This window comes from Lutjanus erythropterus, chromosome 3 (genome assembly GCF_056507025.1).
Source record: "Lutjanus erythropterus isolate fLutEry1 chromosome 3, fLutEry1.hap2, whole genome shotgun sequence".
In the NCBI taxonomy this organism is placed as follows: domain Eukaryota; kingdom Metazoa; phylum Chordata; class Actinopteri; order Lutjaniformes; family Lutjanidae; genus Lutjanus; species Lutjanus erythropterus.
This window is the reverse complement of record NC_139319.1, coordinates 6,417,306-6,441,844: the sequence shown is the minus strand read 5'-3', so window position 1 is coordinate 6,441,844 and position 24,539 is coordinate 6,417,306. Positions and strand designations below refer to the sequence as shown.

General features: G+C 38.5%; 1 protein-coding gene across 1 annotated transcript; it reads left to right on the top strand.

Moving 5' to 3' along the window:
- The first annotated feature begins 500 nt into the window (after positions 1 to 500).
- Positions 501 to 19,712, top strand: cyth4b (cytohesin 4b). Its single transcript, XM_084714796.1, has 13 exons — positions 501 to 684; positions 4,778 to 4,860; positions 4,975 to 5,039; positions 7,099 to 7,165; positions 8,688 to 8,806; positions 9,293 to 9,373; positions 12,005 to 12,117; positions 12,445 to 12,593; positions 14,342 to 14,453; positions 14,779 to 14,855; positions 16,590 to 16,661; positions 16,782 to 16,936; positions 18,753 to 19,712. Exons 1-13 carry the CDS (start codon positions 666 to 668, stop codon positions 18,832 to 18,834), a joined length of 1,194 nt encoding a protein of 397 aa, XP_084570922.1. The 5' UTR covers positions 501 to 665; the 3' UTR covers positions 18,835 to 19,712.
- The last annotated feature ends 4,827 nt before the right edge of the window (positions 19,713 to 24,539 follow it).

The following is a 24,539-nucleotide window of genomic DNA, read 5'->3' as shown; positions in this document are numbered from 1 at the left end:
GGGCTAATAAATGTCAGGAGTCACCATCTGATGCGATTCCTGCCTTTCAAAACTCACTTCCTGGCCCGGCCTGCGTTTTGCAATCACGTTTGATTGTCCAAGCAAATTTCAAAACTCTCTCCGTCACCTCCTCTATGCAATGACGGATGCACTACCGGTGTTTTAAGAAATCTCAGGCCTGTGAAATGTCAAATTCAAGCCACAAAAGTCAATTACAAAGCTGTTTTGTTATTGTTTTTTTTAATGGTGGGATGCTGCCTCATATTTTCTAGAAGTCTCTGTTGGAGTGTGTCATTTGTTCAAGTCAGTCACACACCAACACAACAAAAGTTATGTCAGTTGTAGAGATTTTACAACCCCTTTAAAATAAAATTTAAAAGGACCGTCTAACCCTCCTAGATAGTTCTGCTTCAGGGACTAATCCAGTCAGTGAGAGTTTTATTTTGAAGGAGGTTCTACTTATCATTCTGTCTGTCTTTCTGGTGATGTAAGCTTGTCCGTGTGATGGATGAGGAAGAGGCGGAGCTAAAAAAAAAAAAAAAAAAAACCCAGCATCTTCATTCAAGTGTTCAGGCACTGAGGCAGTGTGCATATCTTGATATCTCGACTTGACTGCATGTAACTGTTTTGGTGTTGACATTTCTTTCCTCTGTTCTTGGATATAAATGACTGATTTCCAAATGGGTAAGACCTGCCTTGATCTTCTTCTCTTATGTTAATGCTGGTTCTCATATTTTATGTTTTATTTTAGATGCCCACAAAGACTTTAAAGCCTTTGTTGGCATTTTATTTTGGATCTAAATGTGTTATTTCATATTTTATGTTGAAAAATAGGGCATTGTTATTTGCTGCTATTTTACATGCATTTTTAAAAAATTATTTATTCCTACAAATGATGAGGTATTTAACTATCCTGTCAAACTTGATATTTGTAAAATGAGAACCCTAATTTGTGGTTATTAACACACTGGTGAGAAACAGTAAAACTTTTCTCCGCCTGTTCTCATAGATGGTCACACCAGAGAGAATGAAATTCATTTTTTAATACACTTTTATTTTGTGTCTGTCCTCTAAACCATGTGAGGAAATGACAAGGAAGCTGTTATACCAAAAAGCTGCGAAATTATTGAAATAGTTCTTGGTATATCGCTTGTCACCATCTGAATCCTGTGGTGAGAAGATGCACGGTGTGAGCTGAAATAGGGAAGAGTCAATCAGTCAGAGCTCACAGGACCACACGCACGTACACACACACACACACACACACACACACACACACACACCATGGATAATAATATAAAAAACAGAAGTTGTTATCTTAGATAGATAGACATTTAAAGTCACAGTGCCAGGATATTTACTGTGTCCACTGTTTTTTTTTTTCATATAATCTTAAATGATATAAATGAAAAGTTAAATGACTTAAAGCCTGTCAGCTGTATTGCACAATATGTAAAGGAAGGGTGGGGAAGTGGAAGTCCTGTGTTCAGATCATTAACACCACACGGCTCACTGATCTCTACAGGAAGTGTTGTTATTTGGTTAACTTTATATCCTACTAGGTCTGGTTCTCACCCAAGAAAAACCTTACATGTTGGTGTCTCTAACTGTGAGGGAGGCACTGCAGAGCTCATATATTCTTCTATGATGAGAAAGTCGTCTGTATTACTTCTGTTTTGGTCTTGTGGTCAACACTCTGTGCCTTGTTGAGGCTCAAGTCGGCCCTCTAACTTTGCCTAAAGCTTCCTTCCAACATACAATGGCTGCAGCTCTTTGCAAGGCTGCAAGAATGCGATTTACTTCATTGCAAAGGACCAAGTTGTCACGTTCGAATGTATGATGGTGTTTGAGCCAATCAAGAGAGACTCGATAAGGTTGTGCAGGGAGACGTGGGTGAGGTGAGAGTCCTCAGCAGTGACCCAGGTTTGATTCCAACCTCTGGCCCCTTGTTGCACATCGTTCCCTCACTTCTCTACCGCCTTTCTTGTACATTTCCAGATTTGCTGTGAAAATCAACGCAGGAAAAGGCCAAAAAAATAAATGAATGAATAAGCAGGCTGAATAAATATCGAGAAGATCAAACCTGTAAACATGCATTCAGCGTCTTTGCTGAACATGACAGGTCAGGGGAACACATTTTTCCGACATAAGAGCCATATGCATAAAAACACAAATGAGGAAAAGCATAGTTTTGATATTCATTTCAAAATTCTGAGTGTAAAGTTAGAATTCTGGAAGAAAAATGTGAATCCTGAAGTGGGAAAATGTCAGAATTCAGAGAGGAAAGGAAGAAAAATCTGATACGAAAGCCAGAATTTTGAGACGAGTCAAAAAAAATTCAGATTTTTAGCTGTTCCAACAGCACGGCTCTGGGAATGAGAGCGTCTGTTGGTTGGTCCACCACTTTGATCCACACTGAAATACTTTTTAATCAGTGTCAATCCCGCTCGATAGATTTGTATGAATTGCTATGAACAGACGTTCCAGACAATGAATCCTACAGACATTTTCAGCTTTTAGTGAAATATCTGCAAGTATTGGATGGATGGCCATGAAACTCATTTCAGACATTCGCGGTTCCCGCAGGATGAATCCTCATGATTTTTGTTGTCTCTTAACTGTAAATAAAATGTCTCAGAGGCCTCAGGGATGGATCATTATTTCCACCTCAAAATGAATCGCAAAAACCTTGGCGATACAGTTTGTTTTATGACCAGATACCAGAAAGTTTCCATTGGCTTCAGCTGTACTTTTTGTCTTGTGCGAAATAGCTCATGTTAGCATGCTAACATACGATGGTAAACTACTTATTGCAAAGCTGACATTAACATTTGACTCTGTGCCTCACAGAGCTGCCGGTGTGGCTGTAGACTCTCCCTCATGTCTCCGGTATTTCTTACGTTAGTCATCGATTTCTGACCCTTGTCAAAGAATGCTGCGTTTAATGGCAATGCTATTTTCAGAAATTTATCTGAGGTCTATTTTTCCCACAAATCTTACCTGAATAGTTGAACCCAGAGGTACTGAGGGTTACGCACTCGTGTAATGCAGCGACCACATTAGATTTATGATAATAGACCATCAAAGTGTAATTAGTCATCAAAAGATGTGTGTTCAGGGATCTACGACATCAAACATTCTCCAAAAAACACAGACAGAATGCATATAATACGCATGTCCATCCATCCATCCATCTAAAAAAAAAAAAAAAAGAGCTGTGAGATGTGTCATGTCTCTTGTTCTATCTTAATAACCACTGTCTGCTCCAGATTTATTTCCAATATTTCTGATATTTGTCGTATTTTGAAGATGTCTTTCCACTTCTAAGCACAACAGTTCTAAGACAGTGTCTCCAGATTTCAGTATGTGTCCTCCTTACTCTCCATTTGAAGGTCTTTTTTGTAATTTTATTTCGCTTGTATATAACAGTTCTTAATAAACTTCTTGAATCTCGAATTTTTGAAGTCAACAGTTTGGCTAAGATTATTTTTTTATTTTTTTATTTAATCATGGTTTAACTTTCATTGTACAAAACTTCAGTCAGAATCAATTTAAACCTCTCTTTAAACTCTTAAATTGAATTCTATCGCACCGAAACATTAAGCCCCAATTTAAAATGTGATCCTGTGTTGAATTTACTTAAACTTGAGGAGGTTTAACTTTTAAAATAGCAAACAATGCAGCATTTTGTTAACTTTCTAGCTATTCAGCAAACAATACAGAGCAACCGCACCTTCTTTTATACTGATTGGGGTCCAACAGCACTCAAATGCATTTATTTATCTATTTTAATTTGAATAAGAAGCATCAACTGTATTGATTTAACTTCGGTTAATCCTTAAAATTGGATTCACTGAGCTGAGATTTGTTTTTGAATTGTGCAACAGAGCTCTGCTTTATTTTAAATCTGGGTTTAATGATTTTAAGCCTTAGTCTAATTATAGCTGGATTTAGTTTAAATTAATCTTTCCTGGCACAACCCGGTCTTAAACGTGTTACATTTGATCAGCTGTTTTGTTTGAATGTGTTTGGCTGTGGGCAGTCTGTTGTTCCCCGTCGCTGGAGAACGTTTGATTGGTTTGCCATAGGCTTAAGTTGCCTAGCGACCTTCAGATGTATTTCTCAAGCAACCACAAAGCCCATGATGACAAACTTTTCTTAGAATGACTGAAAGTTTTTTATGATTCATACTGTACACCACCTCTGAATGTCACTAAACTTCTCTAATGTGGGAGGACAGGGAGAGATGGTGGTAGACAGAGTGGGAATGTGATGAAGACGCCAACACAGAGCCTGATGGTGCGAGTTTATGCATTTGCATGCTAGCGTCTGTTTTTTTTTTTTTTTTTTTTTTTTTTTTTGAGAAATCTATTCCTGGTTATATTTTGTGGTGACAGATATCTTTCATGTAAAAACCACACCACCTGTTTCGCATATCTTCCAGAGAAACATTTTTCCTTCATTCTGTGGTTTTATGCAGTGATCCTGTATGTAGATTTATACAAAACACTTCAGAGTAGAACAGATGTATCATTAAAGTTAAAAAAGTTGCTGACACTTTTTCCCTTGCACAAAATCGGATCCGTTTCAAACTAAAGTGACAAGGTTGGTAAAACTTGGTTGTCTGTTTATCAGCGTGACAGAACTCGAGTTTGTTTCCACAAATCTGCTAATATCTCAAAGGAAGCCTAAAAATAAATGATCATAAAAGTTGTATGAAGATCTGAATCTGAATTCCTGAGAATTTTTCTGATGTGTTCGCTCCACTTTTGTCCAGTTTCCTCGGATTTCACAGCAGATGAGAAGATGGAGATCGAGAGCATTAAGACACATAAGGAAGATCTTCTGGATGATATCCAGGTACATACACATGCATTTTGTCAGTCGTTTTGGTTTAGTCTTTTCTTAGTCTGAAAAAGTTTGATATCGAGGAAACAAACATTAAAGCTCTGTCTTTCATTCTGCCCTCTTCAGAAGTTGAAGATGGAGATAGACATTGTCATGGCGGAAATACTCAGCTTTGAGTCTGCGGAGGAAAAGTAAGTTTCAGTCTGGGAAAACCCCGCACCTACCTCACAAACCAATTATTCTTTTTTTTTTTTAATACAGCTCCTCTATTTAGAACTCCCACTAAACACTCCTACTTGTCTTTTCATCGTCATCGACAATTTTCACCCTGTTGTGGCACAAAATGTTGGTTCTCACTGGGGATGATTTAGAAAAAAAAAGTTTAATTTAATTTTAAAAATACTATTTGCTCTCTTGATTCTGTTAAAATGGGCACTTTGGTTCCCATGACAACATCAAACTTTCAGACTTCCTTTCTCTTGATACCTAATATTTCATTGTTTTAAATTAAATTTAAAATGATTAACCGTTTGTCTAATATTATGTTCACACATATCCCACACTGTAAATGTTAAGTTTTTTATACTTTTTTTGGTGTGTGTGTGTGTGTGTGTAGATTAAACATACAAGATATAATATGATAATTAATGAGCTTAAAGGGATAGTTTGGATTTTTTGGGAGTGGGTTGATGTAGGCTAGTTAGCCAGAATCAGTGTTCAGTTTAGAGAAGCAGCGATGTTTTGGGTGTTTCTGATCGAGGCGCTGGTAGACCAGCAACCCGTTTTCTGTCAGGTAAAATGACTGTTTTTGCTAAAGGAATCTGGTTGCTTTGAAGGGAATGATATTTGGCTTGTTAAATTTTGTTTCCCCTCAGAAAATGCCGTTCGACTGCGAGGTAAAGCAGTGAAAATATTATAGATATAGCAAGCACATGAAGTGATATCGATTCTTTTTTAGGTGGCTAAAATACGTTTTGCAGCTGACCCTGTCCACAGCAGCGCATTTCTTAGCTTTGTTTAGACAGAGGGTAGCTCCTGTTTTCTGGTCTGTATGCTAAGCTATAAGCTAACTGGCTGCTGGCTGTAGCGTCATACTTAGTGGATAAATATATCAATATACTCATGTAACCCTCAGGAAGAAAGCAAGCAAGCATGTTTCCCAAAATGCAGAACTATTCCTTTAAGCTACTAACTTAGTGACGGCACAGCATCGTAACATTTGAGCATCTCAACATTTTAGCAAATGATATAGACATTAATATAAGAGATAATGAAATATAATCTTTGCAAAGAGAGAATTATGATTTTGTTGGGATCCAACGACTACAGCTTCCAGTCTTTGGGTGGGAGTTCTAACAAAAACTTGTGGGAGATGAAGTTTAAATGCCGGTAAAATGTAGGTCATCTACGTTAAAATGAGAAGCTGCTGTGCTACTCCAGCAAAGTATATAAAACTCATAGAATATGGACAAAAAGCCTCGGTATCATGTTGTAGCTTTACTGAGGTGGTAAAAGTAAACACATCCCTTATTCTAGTAGAAATACAGATGTAAAAAAATGACTCTGGTGAAAGTAGAAGTACTGATTTTAACTTCTGTACTGAAGTAAAAGTGAAAAACTACAGGCTCTGGAATACACTCAGAATATATAAGTAAATAAAACATTTTTTTTGACTTGTTAAATCTTTTTTGTTTTTTACATTGTCTTTGTCTTGTTAGGTCTTTTTTGCTTTCTTAGGCAAAATCTTTGTCACATGACTTCTTTTTTCTTAAGTCTTTTATGTCATTTTTCATCTTGTGCCATCTTTAACGTCTTTTAGGTCTTATTACTTTGTTTACATCTTGTTACGTCTTTTTGTCTTTTTGGTCTTCTTCTGTCTGTCATGTGTGATATGCACTGATGGACACACCGAGGGTTCTATGTGTTCTTGTCTTTTTACATTGAAATCAGTCTTGATGTTGGAAAGGCGTCACACAATGATGCAAAAAAAAAAGATAATACTTCTCCTCAAATGCATCAAAACCAAATTAACGATCCTGACTCAAATGAAGTACAGATTACTGAATATTCTACTCAAATATAGTAACAAAGTATTTCTACTCTGTTACTTCCCACCTCTGCAGCTTTACGTAAGGACTAATGAAAGAAACTTTCAATGAGAAATAACTCAAATCTATACATAATATTATTTTATTGAAATTGTTCTTTAATATTATTGTTTTTCTTTCTATAATGTTGCTTTTCCTGCAGCAAGACCATAGAAAAGAGCAAACGGTTCTCAAATGGGAAGAAGAAATTCAACATGGACCCCAAAAAGGTGAGCTCAGAAGTTTGTGCATGCGTCTTTTGAGACAAAAATCAATATAAATTGAATATATTTTAGTTAAAATATCTTAGTAATCATAATGCTTGTAAAGAAATTACTTCTTGCTATTTTTGAGTGGTTTGAAAATACCTTGCACATCTCTCTGCGTGTCTCTGAGCTTCAGTAACTAAAAACCCCACACAGTATCTGTGTGGGCTTCCTCTCATTTTAACCACACTGGACCTGCAGTGAGTCTGTGAACTGACACTGATGCAGGTCCACAGCACAGTTTCAGTGGTTTGAGAGATATGTCAACCTTGTTGCCGACGCAAATGTTTGTAACAACAAATACAAAGTAAAAGCATCGCCACTTTTGCTTACTGGAATAAGCAAGTTGCTGTTTTAGGTCACCTGAACTTTTAGACAGACTTTAGAGGTTAACTTTAGGCTCTTTTTCTGTTTAGTGTATATTTACTTGTGCTGACTGTAAGACAGGGGTCAAACTCATTTAAGTTCATACAGACCAGTAAAACCTGTGCATAATAACCAATGATTTACAACATTTTCTCTTTTTAGTGATAAGAAATACATTCTGAAAATGTTCACAATCAATGAACCATAATGTTTCCATAATGTTCAGTCTATAAATATGACACTAGTAAGTATAAAGCTGCTCTACAATTCTTTACACTTTGCAAAATCATCCATTGGGCTGGAGTGGACCCTTTGGTTGGCCAGTTCTGGCCCGTGGGCCATATGCTTGACACCCCCGCTGTAAGACTTGAATAAGCTTAGATTCCTAGATCAGAATTTCGTAGAAATATTAAGCTTTCTAATAATATGAAAGTGTGATATGTGAGAGTTTTAAGTAAATTATATTCAAAACATTACACTCTTTCACATATACTTTGGTGCTGTTTGTTTTTCATTTTTCTGTTCAATCATTTTGGTCTCTCACTTTACATCGAAACAGTCATAAAAAACTATATTTGCATTTTTTTTTCTTAAATTGAAAGTTGGCATTGATCATGTGCGTTTCAGGAGAGAATCCCAGCCTCACAGAAACTGATGTGTTATTTTAGCCTCTGCAGACATAAGCAAAAATGCTTCACTAAAGGTTGCTACTTTTAGAGATTATTTTCAATTTTCTTTTTAGATTTCATACCAAATATATTTTTAACCAGCCTTTTCCTCTCCAACGCCTGTGATGGAGGAGAAAGAGGAAGAGAAATTTGTTTTAAGGAATTAGGATTACAGAAACTGTGAGCTCGCTGCTTTACCAGCCAAAGATGAGATCATTATGAAACTGAGCACAGTTGGCAGTCTGTGTGTGTGTGTGTGTGTGTGTGTGTGTGTGTGTGTGTGTGTGTGTGTGTGTGTGTGTGTGTGTGTGTATGTTTTAGTGCATGTGTGTCATGAGCAAAAATGACACTTACGTGTTCCAAATGAAGGTGCAAAACAATAAATAACAAACAGAAAACGCCGGAAGAGTGCAATGCATACATCCGGTGAACAATCTACTGTGTGTGTGCAGGGTATCAATTACCTGGTGGAGAATAAGCTGCTGGATGGAAGTGCTCGAACCATTGCTGAGTTCCTCTACAAGGAGGAAGGTCTGAACAAGACAGCCATTGGAGAATTTCTGGGAGAAAGGTGAGGAAGAGGAGAAGGAGGAGGGAGGAGTGGGAAGACAGTAGGAGAAAGAGGGTGAGGAGAGGTATAGAAATGATGAGGACAATAAGGACAAGTAGGAGAAGTATGAAGAAAGGAAAAGTGATGTGCAGAAGAATAATGACAAAGATGAAAGGAATTAACATCAGAGATAAAAATGAGGAATGCACTAATGATGTCATCAAGGAAAAGTAAAAGTAAAAGTAGTTTTTATGCATAAAACGAAAGTCGCTTGTGCAGCTGCATAAAACATTGATGTGTGATGAGTTGGGATGAGAACAGGTTGGAGAGAGATGGTAAAAAGAAATATGGAGGAAGGAAAAGCAGCCATGTGAAGGGGAATATGGGGAACGAGGGGAATTTAATAGCATGAGGACGAAAGAAAGATTTGAGGTCAGGTTTTATCAGGGAAAGTGAACAGCTTCCTCTCGTTTCATGTGTCTTCCTTCTCCCACATTTGTCCTGCAGGGAGGAGCTCCACCTGCAGACCCTGAAGGCCTTTGTGGAGCTGCACGAGTTCTCCGACCTGAACCTGGTCCAGGCCCTCAGGTCAGCTCCCTTCATCTTCACCCCTGTCTCCTCTACAGAACTCTCACTCTTCATCGCCATCATGAGCAGAATTAACAAAAACGCTTACATGTACAGGTCTTATCGAGATTCATACACGATAAGAGCGTCGGTCACAAGACACACACACACAACTGCTTGAGTTATGAAAGGGGGCGTGGCTAAATTATAAGGGGCGAGGCAAAACGTCAACAATGAGAAATTAGCTCTAAAATTATGGTAAATTAGTTTTGCCATGTTTTACACGAGTCTGTTTAGGGGTTATGCAACTTTTTCTTATAGGCCACTCCCACTGCCACACCCACTATTTGCCAGTCTGTGAATCCATTTGTGAAAAACTGTGGCCACCACTGACTGTCAGAGTGACTGGTTTTTGCGGCTAAAAAGACAAGGAGAAACTGATAAAAATCCTGACCCTAAAAACAAAAAAAACCAAAGTAGATGGAAGTGCTTTCATGTAGTCATACTTAGTCATTCCACACTAGAGAGTATAAAGTGTAGTTGGATGTAGAGTCACGAAGGATTGACTGTGGCCTTTATAAGCCTCTGAATCTGCCCACTGTTCCAAGTTGACTGATTCATCTGGCATCATGACATGAAACATCAGTTTCTCGGTTGTAAAAAAAAACAATCCATGAGCAATGCAGTGGGACTAATGACTAAGAGCTGTTAAGCTATGTGCCGTTTACACTGATCTGATTGGTTAGGAAAACTTGACCCCCCCCCGCCTCCACGGAAAACATTAAAGATTGGAGACAAAGTTCAACTGAAGATGGAAGTGGAGTGTAACGACTTGACAAATCTATCTGTTACTGCTTAAACGAATTTTGGACTGGAAAACACATTTTAGAGCAACTGTGAATTTTACAATTTTCACAGAATTATGACAAAAATATGTTGGCAGTGATGTTTATATTGTACAGAGTTTTGCATATGAAATAGTGACAATATTACCAGGAGCGAAACACTCTTGAAGCACTGTTGAATCCATCTTCAACACACATTTCTCAATGTTCCTCAGCTTTTGGTATCATTGTATTATATTACTATGACATGCTTTACTATAGCAAACTCAAAGAAAATGGAAAAACATACCTTTATAAGTCATCACACAATCACTAAAGTGCGGCTACTGTCAAACTAACCATCTTACCACTGTTGTATAGCGTGATTACATACCAGTCATTAGCCGCATAGCCACAAACTTCAGTTAGTTTCCATGAAGAAGATGAGAGGAACTGTCACATCATCAGTGGAAAGTAACACCTGTTACCTGTGTTACCTGCATCACTGACAAATAAATCAGAGTCAAGCAAAGACAAAAACTCTCATACAATTTTGCACCTAAATATCAGTTTACCCCTCATGGGGAGTACTACTCATCTTAGAAAAACAGTTGTTTGATCTTGTTTGTGGCTGTGGGGGTGCACTCTCGCTCTCTCGCTCTCTCTCTCTCTCTCTCTCTCTCTCTCTCTCTCTCTCTCTCTCTCTCACACACACACACACACACACACACACACACAAACACACACACACACACACACACACACACACACCCTGAAGATGTCATAATGATGTTATCAGGGTCACCACAGTCATAACAGGAACCCTGCGTCACAAACTGGGGGATGCAGAGTGTGAAACTTATTGGCAGGAACAGTCTTATGAAGATAAAACTGGCAGCATTGTGGGAAATGTAGGATTGACAAACATCAGTAACTAAAAGTTGCAATATTTCTGCCTGTGCTGCGGCCTTTCCTGCCAATGTTAGCATGCTAATGTGTTAAACTAAGATGGTGACGATGTTAACCATTATAGCCCACCTGCTTACCCTAACATTAGCACGTTAGCATTTTCACCAGCATGTGAATATCGATGTTGAATTCAAATCACCACCGTGCGCAAATACAGCCTCATAGAGCGTACATTGTTAAATAGGTGCACAATATGACTGAGGATGTGATCTAAAAGGCATTTTTCAGTTCATCTGGAAAGTGTTCGAGCAAAGCACATATTGGGGCTGCAGATTTGACCGAAACTGCAACATGACTTTCTGCAAATTTCAAATTGCAGGAGCTGCAATGTTTGTTAAAGGTAACGTGTGTCAAAAATGTTTAAAATTAATGAATGACATGAGGCAGAAATGTCCTGTCCTACGAATCAGATTCTACAGACTGGAAAAACAAAATCTTCATTTAGTAACAATTCCTGAAAAAACATATCACACCATAGTCATTTTAGCATGTTTTTCAATCAAAATAAGAATAAAGATGTAAATTTATCAGTATCTTTAATACTGCAGATCATATCGCAATCATCATATCAATCACAATTAGATATCTTTTCAAAATTGTTCAGCCCTTTGAGGAGTAAATTGTACTTCTAATATTGACAATACTTTTATTGTTTGTTAGTAAATATTAATTATCATTATCACTGACCTCACACACACATTACTGATAGTCTGTATCATACTCGTCACTTGGAGAAACACTCAGTTTCCGGACGTGTGGCGCCTCTGCAGTTCACATACCGTTCACACACCTAAATAAACATGTATTAACATACAGAGACTTCATGTTAATGTGTGTGTTGTGTGTGTGTGTGAAACAGACAGTTCCTGTGGAGTTTCCGTCTGCCCGGTGAAGCCCAGAAGATCGACCGCATGATGGAGGCCTTCGCCACGCGCTACTGTGACTGCAACACTCAAGTCTTCCAGTCAACTGGTGAGCTTCACTAAATATACGTCTACCTACTTCCTGTCTGGACTTCGTTTGTGTGTGTGTGTGTGTGTGTGTGTGTGTTTGTGTGAGACGTGTGTATGTGGTGGGAGGGGGGCTGGGGGGGCTGGAGGTTAAAAGACCACATTGCCCCTTCTCTTTTTGCCTTCTCGGTAATAATAGCTGACACTGTCTGTGCTTTTTTCCGTCCATATCTTTCTCTTTTTTGCTGACCTTATATTTATGTTAACTGCATTACTCATCCCTTTAGGACTTTAGGAACTTAATGTTGCTTCCTCTTATTGTGTATGTGTGTGTGTGCGTGTGAACCAGACACGTGCTACATCCTGTCATTCGCCATCATCATGCTCAACACCAGCCTCCACAACCCCAACGTGAAGGACAAGACCACTCTGGAGCGTTTCATCTCCATGAACAGAGGCATCAATAATGGAGAGAATCTACCCGACGACCTGCTCTCGGTGAGATCCACCGGCCAATCACAATGTCCAAACTACACGCCAGGAAGTGATAACCGAAATACTAATACAGCTGGTCTTTTTTTCATAGGGAATATCAAATTAATTTATTACTATTTTTCTGATGTATCTAGGATATATTGACAAAGTTTCTCCTGAAACACGTTGCCTGTTCTGGGTACAAATATGACGTTTTCCTGTTTTTCTTTAATTTGGTTCGCATATCAACTTCTAAAACATTTTATAAACTGTTAATTAGCTACTTTATATTTTACATAAAAAAGTTTTAAAAAGTGAAAAAAAACGGAGCAATAGTTATTCAGATATGTTTTGAATGCTAGAAACAAATCTAATCCTTGAATAAACAATAAGCTATTAATATTTATGTAAAAAAACCCCATCTTATTCCTGTTTTAAATTTACCATCTACCCTGTGGCGTCCCTACAATACCCATATCAGCAGTGGAAGCTGAGCAAACAGGAGAAAACTGCATTTTGACTTGTGACCATGCAAAAACCAGTGAATCAATCAAAAACATACATTCAAGAGTAAAATAAAGAGTGATCAATATTTCACACATTTATATTACTGATTATTTGTAGAGCAAAGGCCTCAAAATGTAAGTATATGAGAGATTGTCCCTGTTTTATACCCATACCTGGACAATGTCTCTTCCAGGATACAAACATATAATGCCTGATTATCAAAGCTGTGAAAATGTAATTTACTATTTTTCTAGAGCAATTAAATTAATCTGCGTCCCAAACACAATAAAATAATGACAAAATAAGAAAATACAAGCAGAGGGAATGATCTCTGCAGATACAGATGCAGACACCACCACACACTTCTAGAGTGTCATTAGTGACGATTGAGAGGGATTATTTTTCTTTATTTTTTGTTGTTATTCTGCACTTTTTTAAAAAAAAATTATTTAATTGACAATTTATTCAAGCCAATCCCTATTAGCCTCAGTGTTAGATTGTGAAATAAGTAAAAACCCAGTTGCAAAGTTTTCGATGACTCAAATCACTTTACATCCCTAAAAAGTGGATTTTCTGCTTTAGAATTCACTTGCAGGATTATTTGTGTGGATTTACGGGAATGGAGACTTTTTATTCTTTCACCGTACAGTTTGATGCAGTGTGAGGTGTGCCTGTTTTAGGATGCCAGATATGTTTAGGTTATCTGAGCGAATCCCACGGCTCGATTAAGAAAACCAGAAAGTGTCAGTTTCATTTCTGAATGCATAGTTTTTATTTATAAAGTGTATAAAGGACCACAAAATGGTTATCCTGTCAGAGGCTGATATGAAAATGGATTAAGACTCAGTAAAAATAGTCAAATTAAATGAAATTAATGTATAAAATAGCTGAATAATACCACGATCTCACGCCCACCACATCACCAGGAACAGAAACACACACATGTAACCACATCCAGCTCGTTCTCAGGCCTGGTTTTCCAGCTGCAGGTCAGTCACAACTAAAAACCTGCAGAGGGTGGTGATGTTTAATGGTGCCCCAGCCTGTGGGCTGGTGTTAGAATGAAGATGTGTGATCGCACAAAAGTTTCATTCTCACAGAATACAGCTGATTCAGTGTCACTCTTTGCTGACACCACACCGACGTGGGGTTTTTTTTTTTTTTTTTTGGTTCTCAGTTTGATTAAATAGAATTGTATGTATATGTATTACCATAATTTGAATTTCTCCTTTTTTCCCTCATCTATTAAACTCCTTCCTACTCAGAAACTCTACGAGAGCATTCACAACGAGCCTTTCAAAATCCCAGAGGATGATGGGAATGATCTGACTCACACCTTCTTCAACCCTGACAGAGAAGGCTGGCTCCTCAAACTGGGTAAACTCTCCAAAACATTTTAAACATCAAAATTCATAAAACAAAGGAGAAGAGGGTCAGGTGCTGCTGTGCCACTTTATATCAACTAGACTTTGGTTAAAAAAAACAGGAAAGTACAGAGGAAGCAGTGAGAAAATGACCCAATAGTGGAGAAAACACTTTGCATGCAAACCACATAACGTCACTGTTAGGTTATGCAGAAGTTAAACTTCAGATAGCCTCTTTTAGTCAGCTTGTTGTAAAGTTGCACAACTTCACAAGCCCAGAAAATAACTGCATATAGAGGCCTTTATTTATTTATTTTTTTGCTTTGTCTGTATTTCAGGAGGTCGGGTTAAGACGTGGAAGAGACGATGGTTCATCCTGACAGACAACTGCCTCTACTACTTCGAGTACACCACTGTAAGACTCCCAAACTGCTCCTTTTAAATCATCTTGACACACACACTCTTCCTTATTCCTTATTTTTAACAGTCATAGGTTAAAATAACCTTTTGTTGTTACGATAACCGTTAACAGTCACCGCAAAGCAACATTTACTCATCCCAGGTTGTCAAACACCGTCACCGCTTTGTAACAGCTCGTTCCGATGCACAGGTCATGCTTTAGCTTCTGTGTGAGATGCTGCCAGAAGGCCTTTTTCACATGTGGTTTACGTTGTGAAACTGTCGCACTTTGGTTAGGTTTGATTGCTAAAAAGTCACGTGACAAAAGTGGCACATGTAACATTAAGTTGGCTTTTGGTTTCACATGACCCATCTTTCCACCCCAAGTCTTCCAATCATGGGGCCTCATTTATAAAAATGCTTTTCGATTTGTACATAGTCTTAAGATCATTTCAAATGATTGCTCAAGTCTGATTTATAAAAGATACTGAGCATAAAAGCATCTGCTTCAGCAGATTCTAAGAAGAAAATCTGTGACTTTCACACGTGATTTATAGATCTAAAACGTACTTAAAATTGCCACCTGCACTATATAATGCTGCGCAAATGAGGGTTCAATCAGGAATAATCAAGGACAAAAAGAGGAAAGCAAACTTTCTGGAAGGCGAGATCACAGCAAAGGTAAAAGAAACTGAAGCCAGGCAACATACAGTATATTATTCAGTGCACAAAACAGTAGGTTGACAGGGTTGTAATAATTTCCTCATCTTTAATTAATATTCCCATTCACATTCTTCATAAAACAAATGCAAAGTTCACCACACTTTACAATATCCTGACATGACCAGCAGCAAAATCACCGGCAAGTCAAGTCTAAACTTTGCTAAGAACGAAGATCATTTCCATGTCAAAGTAAGGCTTATACTTATTTTCTGCTGAAGATCAAAATTGATCAGAAGTTCATTCTATAAATGAGGCCCCTTGACTTTCTCGCTCTTTATACTGTGTCACCTGACGTGAATGAGTTGACAGCGAAGTTACTTGGAAGTCTGGTGCATCACATACAGACGATGAAGGTTACCCTGTGCGTCACTGGTGTGCCATTAGTTTCTTTAATTTCGGAGAAAACTCTGCAACTGGCCGCTGGTGGGTTTTGATTTTATTTAAATAACCTGCTTACATTCTAAGCTTATGTTTATGTTTATTAGAAAATCTAGGATTAATGTATATTGTTTTTTCCTGTGCTTTTGTATACGTTCTTTCTTTTCGAGTGGTGAAAACTAGTAAAATGGAGAAGGAAAACCAACAAAAACAAAAAGGTACATTGTTTTACACATTTAAATTCCTCGCGTTACAGGTCAGACATAGAAATGTAATGTATTTTTTCTAATCTGGTCCTTCTAAAACAGTAATCGAAAAGACCTGTCCTACAACATTTACCAATTGGTTGTAGTTGTGAAATCCTAAATGAGCTGTTTATTTGGTTCACGTTGGGAGGCCTTTCCGCTGACTTCTTTCATCATAAAGGTTGATAACCACACCTCAGAGTCATACATTTTTTATTATCAGTGTAGGGTTTGTTTTGTTTTGGCTCTGATTGTCAGAATGTCTTTCCTCAAACTGTGAGTCTCTGTCTCTTCTGCTTTTCTTCTTTTTGTGACATCAACGACATTTTTTCTCTCGGCTCTTCCCTCTCGCCCTCCTGACGCATCACCTGACTCACTCTTATGTCTTTTTAATCTGTGTGCAGGATAAAGAGCCCAGAGGCATCATCCCTCTAGAGAACCTTTGCGTGAGAGAAGTGCCGTATTCTCGCAAACCGGTAAGATACCATCAGCTGCCGCAAATTACACAGTCTTGATTAGGGGGTCTGTGGATCTAATACTCAAGTGAGGTGAACAGATAGACTTAGAGATTATCACGTGGTTCTGGTGTCGTCTAGTACTGTCTGGAGCTGTACAACCCCAACAGTCGAGGGCAGAAGATCAAAGCGTGCAAAACAGAGACGGACGGCAGGGTGGTGGAGGGGAAGCACCAGTCCTACACCATCTGTGCTGCCAGCGCAGAGGAGAGAGACTCCTGGATCGAGGCCATCAGGTCAGGCCACACACATGCAAACAAATACATACATGTACACGCACACAATCAGCAACATACATAACCACACACACCTGCACAATCTAGTTCTTTGCATTACTGTGCATTTCAAGACCATCATTAATTTGGTTCGTTTTGTAATATTTTTACATCCAACCGTCTGCTTGAGGTTGTATGGAGGAAAAAAGCTGCTGCGCTCACATCTGTGGAATCAAAGTGCATTAAACATCTGTCCACACCCAACATCACAGCTGGGTGAAGTCAGGTGTGGTGTGTTCTGCTTGAGACCACATCCAGTACTGAACAGGTCTTCGACTATGGAGTGCTACGCTAAACAGGATGTGGAAAGAGCATGTTGTTACCACTACAGTGAAGATCATGGCTGCTTACAACCTACAAACTTACAACCTACCTTTTATTTCTGCAGTTTTAGCCACCACTTCTTCATGTTTTGATTGTAACATTTTACTCATTAACTCAGCGGCTAAACAAATCTGTGAATGACTGTTGGATACTTTTATTCCTTTTTCAGCTTTGACCATAGTGCACTGAGAAATTACAAGGAAAGATTATAATAAAAGATTCATCAATCTTAAAATAATCCAGTTAAACTCTACAGTCTAACCACATTTGCTGCATGCTTTAATGGACTTGTTTTAGAGTAAAATCTATATAAAATCCACTTAATACAAATTATATTCCTAAACATGTACTTCTGGTCACTGGGTTGTGCAGTATAGCTTGTTATCACTTTATAAAGTTGATATTGCATATGGTTTAGCATTCAGCAGCCACCTGCTGGATGTAAGTCCAACGTTCACTCGCCTTTTCAGAGATCGTAGACCCGTAAAAAGGGGCGTTCAGTGCAGCATTTGACTCGTCTTGTGCACAGAATGGGCTGATTGCATGAAGCTATTTCAGTCAAGAGGAAGAGGCTGCTATACTAAAGAGCTATGAAGGATATAACAACTTTTACAGCAAAAAGCAACACCGTTGCTGCAAGAGGAATGCTGCAGAAAATTACAAATCAACTTAATGCGCTCGTAATCGAACTTGATACAGCATATTGAAACATGATCTTATTGATCTGACACCCTCCAACAATGAAGGAAATGTGGAAATTAATTAAGTTTTAGGACAAACGGGTCTGCAGCTGCTTCATCATTCTGTTAGTGTGTGGATGATCTGCTGTGTTGACATGACCTGAAGCAAAACGGTGGAAAAATGATGAGGTTCTTGTGACGAAGTGATGCATACAATTTGTGCTGTTAGAAAAATAAATTAATAAAAGAGAAGCGTGTTTTATAGTTGATTTAATCTGAGATGCTGAATGTAAGCTGCACTGTGATTATTTCTGGGTTCGGCATAAGTTATCCTGGTGATGGAGGCAAGTTAAAAGAAACCCACCTTGGTTACACTGAAAACTCTGGCTTAGACTCAACATATCTCGCTTCTTGCTTCCCTCCGGCCTGACGAACTCCTGAGAAAAGTTCATTAGCTGCTAAAACATCTACTATGTTCACAAGCTAGTAATTAACTTTACCTGTCCACCGTCTGGTGCTCGACAGGTAACACAGAGTGGGTCCTAAATCCTTGGCCCACCCTTCTCTAACCTAAACCTTCCCCTAACCGTAAACCCAAGTCTTAACCTTCAAACTATCCTTTGAAGTTGTGGGGACTGAAATGTCCTCACTATGATGTTTTAAAACTGACATTGGACCTTATGCAGACAGCATTACAAGCCCACACATTCACACACACACTGATTTTGGTGCGTTAGTGTCTCTATAATGATGATCTTCTTTCCTTCAAACAGAGCGAGTATCACGAAGGATCCGTTCTATGACTTGGTTTCAATCCGTAAGAAGAAGGTGATAAACCAAGCTCCCCAGGACTGAGCTGTCCAGCATCCCCCCATGGACATTTAAGGTACTGCACCGCGGTGGGATTCAGTCCCTCCTCCCCCCCTCCCAAGTTGTCTTCAGCACCCTGCAACACAGCTGAGTGAGGACGCTGGAGACGAGACACTGACTGTGGTTGTTCGGGCTAAAAGTGGGACTTCTCTTTCCACTTCTCTTTTTACAGACTGGACTTCACGGTGTCAAAGGTGGAAACGTCGACTCATTCTTGTTGTTCTCACTGTCGGTCTGACAATCCACGAAGAATTTATTGACAGAACGGTGTTAGTAGAAACTTTGTCAGTACATGATGTGGACATTTTTTCGGTTTACAGTAGTTATAAAAGCATGGCTGTGTATTTATGCACTTTGTAATATAATTTACCATGAGAAGTTGATTTTTGGTTTATGTCCGTCTGCTTCACAAGATTTAGCTTCAAGGATCAGGAGGACAAATTAAAGGAACAGTTCAGATCATTTCAAGCGGGGATGTATGAGGCACTTGTTCATAGTCAGAGTAGTACCTGCAGTAGATGCCAGTCAGCGTGCCTCTAGTTTGGAGGAGCAGAGAGGATCACCAGCATGGATGCAAAGCAAAGAGCTGCTGTTGACAGGGTCAGCAGCAAAAGGTATTCTAACCACTTAAAGAAGATGTATATGATGTTTATAGAGTATTTTCTCTGCTTTACTTGGCAGACAGCTTTTTCTTTAGGGAAACTGTGGTTTTATGACCCAAATACTGCTCTCTCCTAACAAACCAAACTCCATGGGAAAAATTAGCCATTTTTATCTCACACAACACTAGTTGTCAGTGTACTGCTAGACTGATCTATTAGTTTGTTGTGTTATTTGGTGACTTGGGTGGATCTGAACTATCCTTCTAAAACACCGGAGTGACACATTAATACAAACAAATGAACCGTTCAAGGCTGAGGTAGACCACAAACTCTGGTGGTCTGTGAGGTAAATTTACTTATTTTCCCAGTGGGGTTTGGTGGGTTTGGAGAGAGTGATATTTGGCTTTTTTTAAAACAGCAGTTTGTACAGAGTACACTAAAAATTATATTATTTTTTTCAGGCTGACATTCCATAAGTGACTAAAATACCTTTTGTTGCTGACCCTGTGCACAGCAGTTCATTGCTTAGCTTCTGTGCTGGTGCTGCTTCTTGCTTTTCCAAACTGGGGATATGCTGACATACCGTCTACTGTAGGTAGTACACAGATGCCACATGCAACTCCACTTCAAATCATCCAGATCATCAATTTAAGCATGTGATATCCCATGTATGTATATGTATGTATGCTATAAAAAAGGCAAGATGTTTCTCAGCTTTTTAAGAGCTTTCAAAAGGCTCAAAAAACAAGTGAAGTGACAGGAAACGGCTTCAGTCTAGTGGGTCATTATGTTTTGCATGAAAAGAAAGCCCTGTGCCGCACTGTTACAGTTAAGCATCGTCTGAAGACGAGTGCTTGTAAATATATTAATGTTTTTGTTGTAGCGTTTCTGGTACTTTATAGCATGACATAGAACACTTGTTCTAATCAGACCAAGCCTGCATTTGTTTATATTTCACAAATCTTTATTAGCACAGTGCAATAAGTGCAATATGCATTCTGTCTGCTTTGATTGAACTGCCCTGTGTAAACTGTACTGTAAATGAAAATTCTTTTATCTGTCATTTTAAGTATTACATTAGTTCTGTTCTCATGAATTTATTATTTAATAAAAAGAATTCAGGTGCCTGTTGAAATGTAAGCCTGGATACTGTTTTATGGTTTAAGGAACACGGTGACAGCTGTGTTTTCAGCCGAGTGCACTCTGAAACCATCAGGCCACTCCTCACTTCCTCATATTGACTGTGTCTATGTTTGTATGTGTGAGCATGTTGACATGCTCGGTTCACATCCTCATATGTGTCTCTCGAAGGGTGAAGCATCTAAAACACCTTTGTGGTTAGATGCAATATCACACATAGAGGTGTAAAAACCATCTAATTTTATCTGGATAGCGCAAAGTTCATTTTAGAAAATCTCACATACAGTAAACAATAAGAAAAGATTCATGCTAGATTTTGTTGAGGAGGTAAAATTTTGGACGTGTACTTTACATTATATCCATTCTGTCAATGGCATTAAGTGGAAACACAACTTTTCAACTCTCACCTTAGCATTTCCAAGTGGTATTATTGTTTGTCAGACCGCTTTCTGTTTCCTTGAGAGTCCAGCGCCACAGAGAAACGATTAACACCACTTTGGAGGTAAGAGAGAAGAAAGAGGCGTTTTCACCGAAGGAGTCAAATGAAAGTTTTTGCAGTGATGTGCATTGCATAGGAAGAATATTGTTTGAGTAACGTTTGCCTTTTGCTTCGCACAAACAAGTAACTACAGAAGTAATGTTAGAAGGAAACATTAGGAGGAAAAGCATAAACTTTTTTGATTGATTTAGTCTGTCTGGGAGACATTTTCCTGAGGAAAATCGACAGATTGCTGAAATAAGGCTTAAAGGCAGGGCCAAATGGAATCTGTGTAGATTTTAGTAGAACCTTTAAAAATTTTTTCATCACCAAGAATTTAAAACAAAGTGTATTCTAGAAAAGTTGATCAGCATAAAATGTAGGACACATGGCTGCTAAAATGAAAGGGTCGACGTGGAGCAGACAGAGCAAATAAATACTGTAACAGGTAATGTGCTTGTTAACATTCTGAGTCTTACAAGCAGCGTCTCTATTAGTTTAAAATTTGCAGAAAATCTGTACAAATATTGTCAGAATTCTGCAGCGCAGATTCCATGTGGACCTGATTAATGGGAACCTTTCTAAATGCTGATCAACATTATTTTATAGCCATTGTACCATGCAATCAAGATTTACTTCTTAATGCTAAGTTAAAGCCATTTCAGTGCTGAGTTTGACATCTATTTTCCTGAAATTGACCAAAACCGTGCTGACAAGACACCGGCTTTGAATTTTTCAATTTAGTTTTTTGGTGCTTTGAGCAGAGAAGGCAGAAATCTAACATACAGGCCAAAAGGAACATCTGAATTTTTGATTTTGGGCTGAATTGTCTCTTTAAGGTGACCTGCTTGTGCCTTCTGCAGTTAGTAAAATATCTTCTGCTTGATGCGGTTCTACAAGATACAACCAAAGTAAAAACTGAGGTACTATTTGTCTTGCATTAATTTATCTCATTTTCAAAAATGTACTCAAGTACGACAAGCTCCACTAAGTTACTTAAAGCGATGGTTCACCCAAAAACGAAATTTCACTCAATATCTACTCACCCCTGTGCTCGTGTGAGGATGGGTGAAGATATACAGTTCACAAAGCACTCGTATCATGTTGTACCGCTTGGGCGAGAGCCTGTGTAGCCGCTTCAGGCGTGTGCACGTGGCACAGGTCTTAGAGCCTAAAAACATGTCGTAAATGATGTCTTTTTGGGTCAAATTTTAATGTTGTGGCTTACGAACACTTGGATTGCACCACACGAACAGTATGGAGACATTTCGTGGGGTTTTTTTTGTGTTCTTTTTTTACATTTTAAAACTGGTCACCATTCACTTCAATTGTTCTGGATTTGTCTGCAACGCTGTTTTCTGCTGAAGCTCCGGGAGTGTTTTGTGAACTGGAGATCTTCACCCATCCTCACATCAGCACAGAGGGGAGTAGATATTAAGTGAAATTTAATTTTTCGGTGAACTATCGCTTTAAACTGTTAAAAGGCCAATGTTGCACCTTGACCTGTACATCTGTTTCTTTTTGCACGATACGTGTTATTTTATCATAATCTTCTCAGCAAAAACATCAATTTTCAAACAGATAAGTAATCCAAAACAGTAAACAGATGTGATCTATATTCTCCCACTGAGCATCAACTGTCACATACTGTAATTTGTGTTAGTTTTAATCAAGCTTGTGTCCGCTAGGTGTGAAATTTGAGGACAGTTTGGCTGTTAAAACACAATTTATCTTGGGATAAACAAAATGATCTCTCGCAGACAAGATATGAACCCAAGGATAAACATTTACATGCAGTGCTCACAGGAAATAACATTTTTATGCCTGTGGTGTGTCAGTAAAATTAGTGTGTGTCAAGCAGTGCGAGAACGCCTCTTCCTGCTGCAGCTCTAACTTCCTGTTTCAGTGTTGCACCATATCTCCACCCTCCCCCCTTCGCCCCCCCCAGCTCAGGCCCTGAGGTCCCAGCAGGCCTGTGGTTCCCTCTGAGGTCTGAGTTGATGAGCAAACACCCAAAGAAGACGAGCAGAGAGGGGACAGTGGAGGCGGCTGGCGGTGGGTTTGTGCAGTGCAATCGTTAGTTTTTCCACCTGAGGTATTGGTGCATCGCTGTGTGACACCACTAGGTGGAGCTGCGGTCAAAGTGATGCCTCAAGTTTGCACAGACATGCAAAGGGCTTACTTTAAACCATCTCCCATTTCATTTTTACTCTATTATTTTTCTTAAACGGACTGTTTTGGGACAGCTTGTGGTACTTTTCCTCGTCTCATGTTCTGTATTGCTCTTGTAAAGCCACTGAAAGATTTTCCACAATAAAGTTCCTAACACACTTGCTTTAAACGAGGCAAAATCTAACTCAAATTTTGAATGCAAGCATACTTCTGTTGTACAAATATAACACAAAACTAGCAATGTATCAGAATCAGAATTTTCCTTATCTGAAACCATTTATTAAGCACGGTGAACAAGAGATCCCACAGCTTATTAGTGCATCAAACAGACATTTATATGAATTCAACAAAGAAAAATAACAAAGGTTTGCAGTACTTTACTGTACACATGCAATGACCCACAATGCCACGGTACAATTGACATTTACTTTTTGTTTTAGCAGAATTTTTCTGTGCAAAAGTAAGATTCATCCAAGGTGTGACAATGTCCTGCTATAAGCTGCTAATGATCAGAGTGGTATTGATCCATTTTGGGGTCTTGCAGGTGAGTCTGCTCTTCAACAAGGGAGGATTTAAGCACCAAAAGATAAATTATTCAACATGACTGCATGAAAAAAGAAAGCAATACTGGACTGAGGAGTGAACGATAAACTGTGCAGTGGGCCAATTCAATTACTTTATCACATTTCCTCTGTCTGACCTAAAGTAAGGAATTTAAATGGGTAAAACAATGAACCTTTTCATTTTTTTTCTCCACTTCATTAGTTTTCAAAACTGGAAAAGAAACATCATGTACAAAGTCACAGGAAAAAAACAAAACACCATTGTAATCCTAGATTAGAAGTAAAGTTGTTTTTAAAAGCAGTGTTGCATTTTTTAAATTCTGTTCAACTCTCCTGAATTCCCTCTGCTTTAACAACCCGAGTTAAAACTTTTAACTGAAATAAATGTTTGTGCTTCACAAAAGACATAATCAATGAATGGGCTAATCAGCCTCTCTACTTTGAAAAATGTATTTATTCATAATTTTTGTTTGACATTTCTGAGTAATCAAAGGGCCAGATTGAGGCTGTTAAAGGGCTGCTGCCCACAGAAATTTAATACGCCTCATAAACAGTATCTAATTACACAGCAACCTACACACTGGTACTGCAACACAAACTGACAATACTTTTAACACAAAGAAAGGGATAACTTGACATATTGCATTTACCAAATTTACAAGAGGGGGCAAAAAATTAAGAATATGTTGTAAACAGTGTTTTGCAAAGTTTCTAACGTTTCACCTGACTCAATAA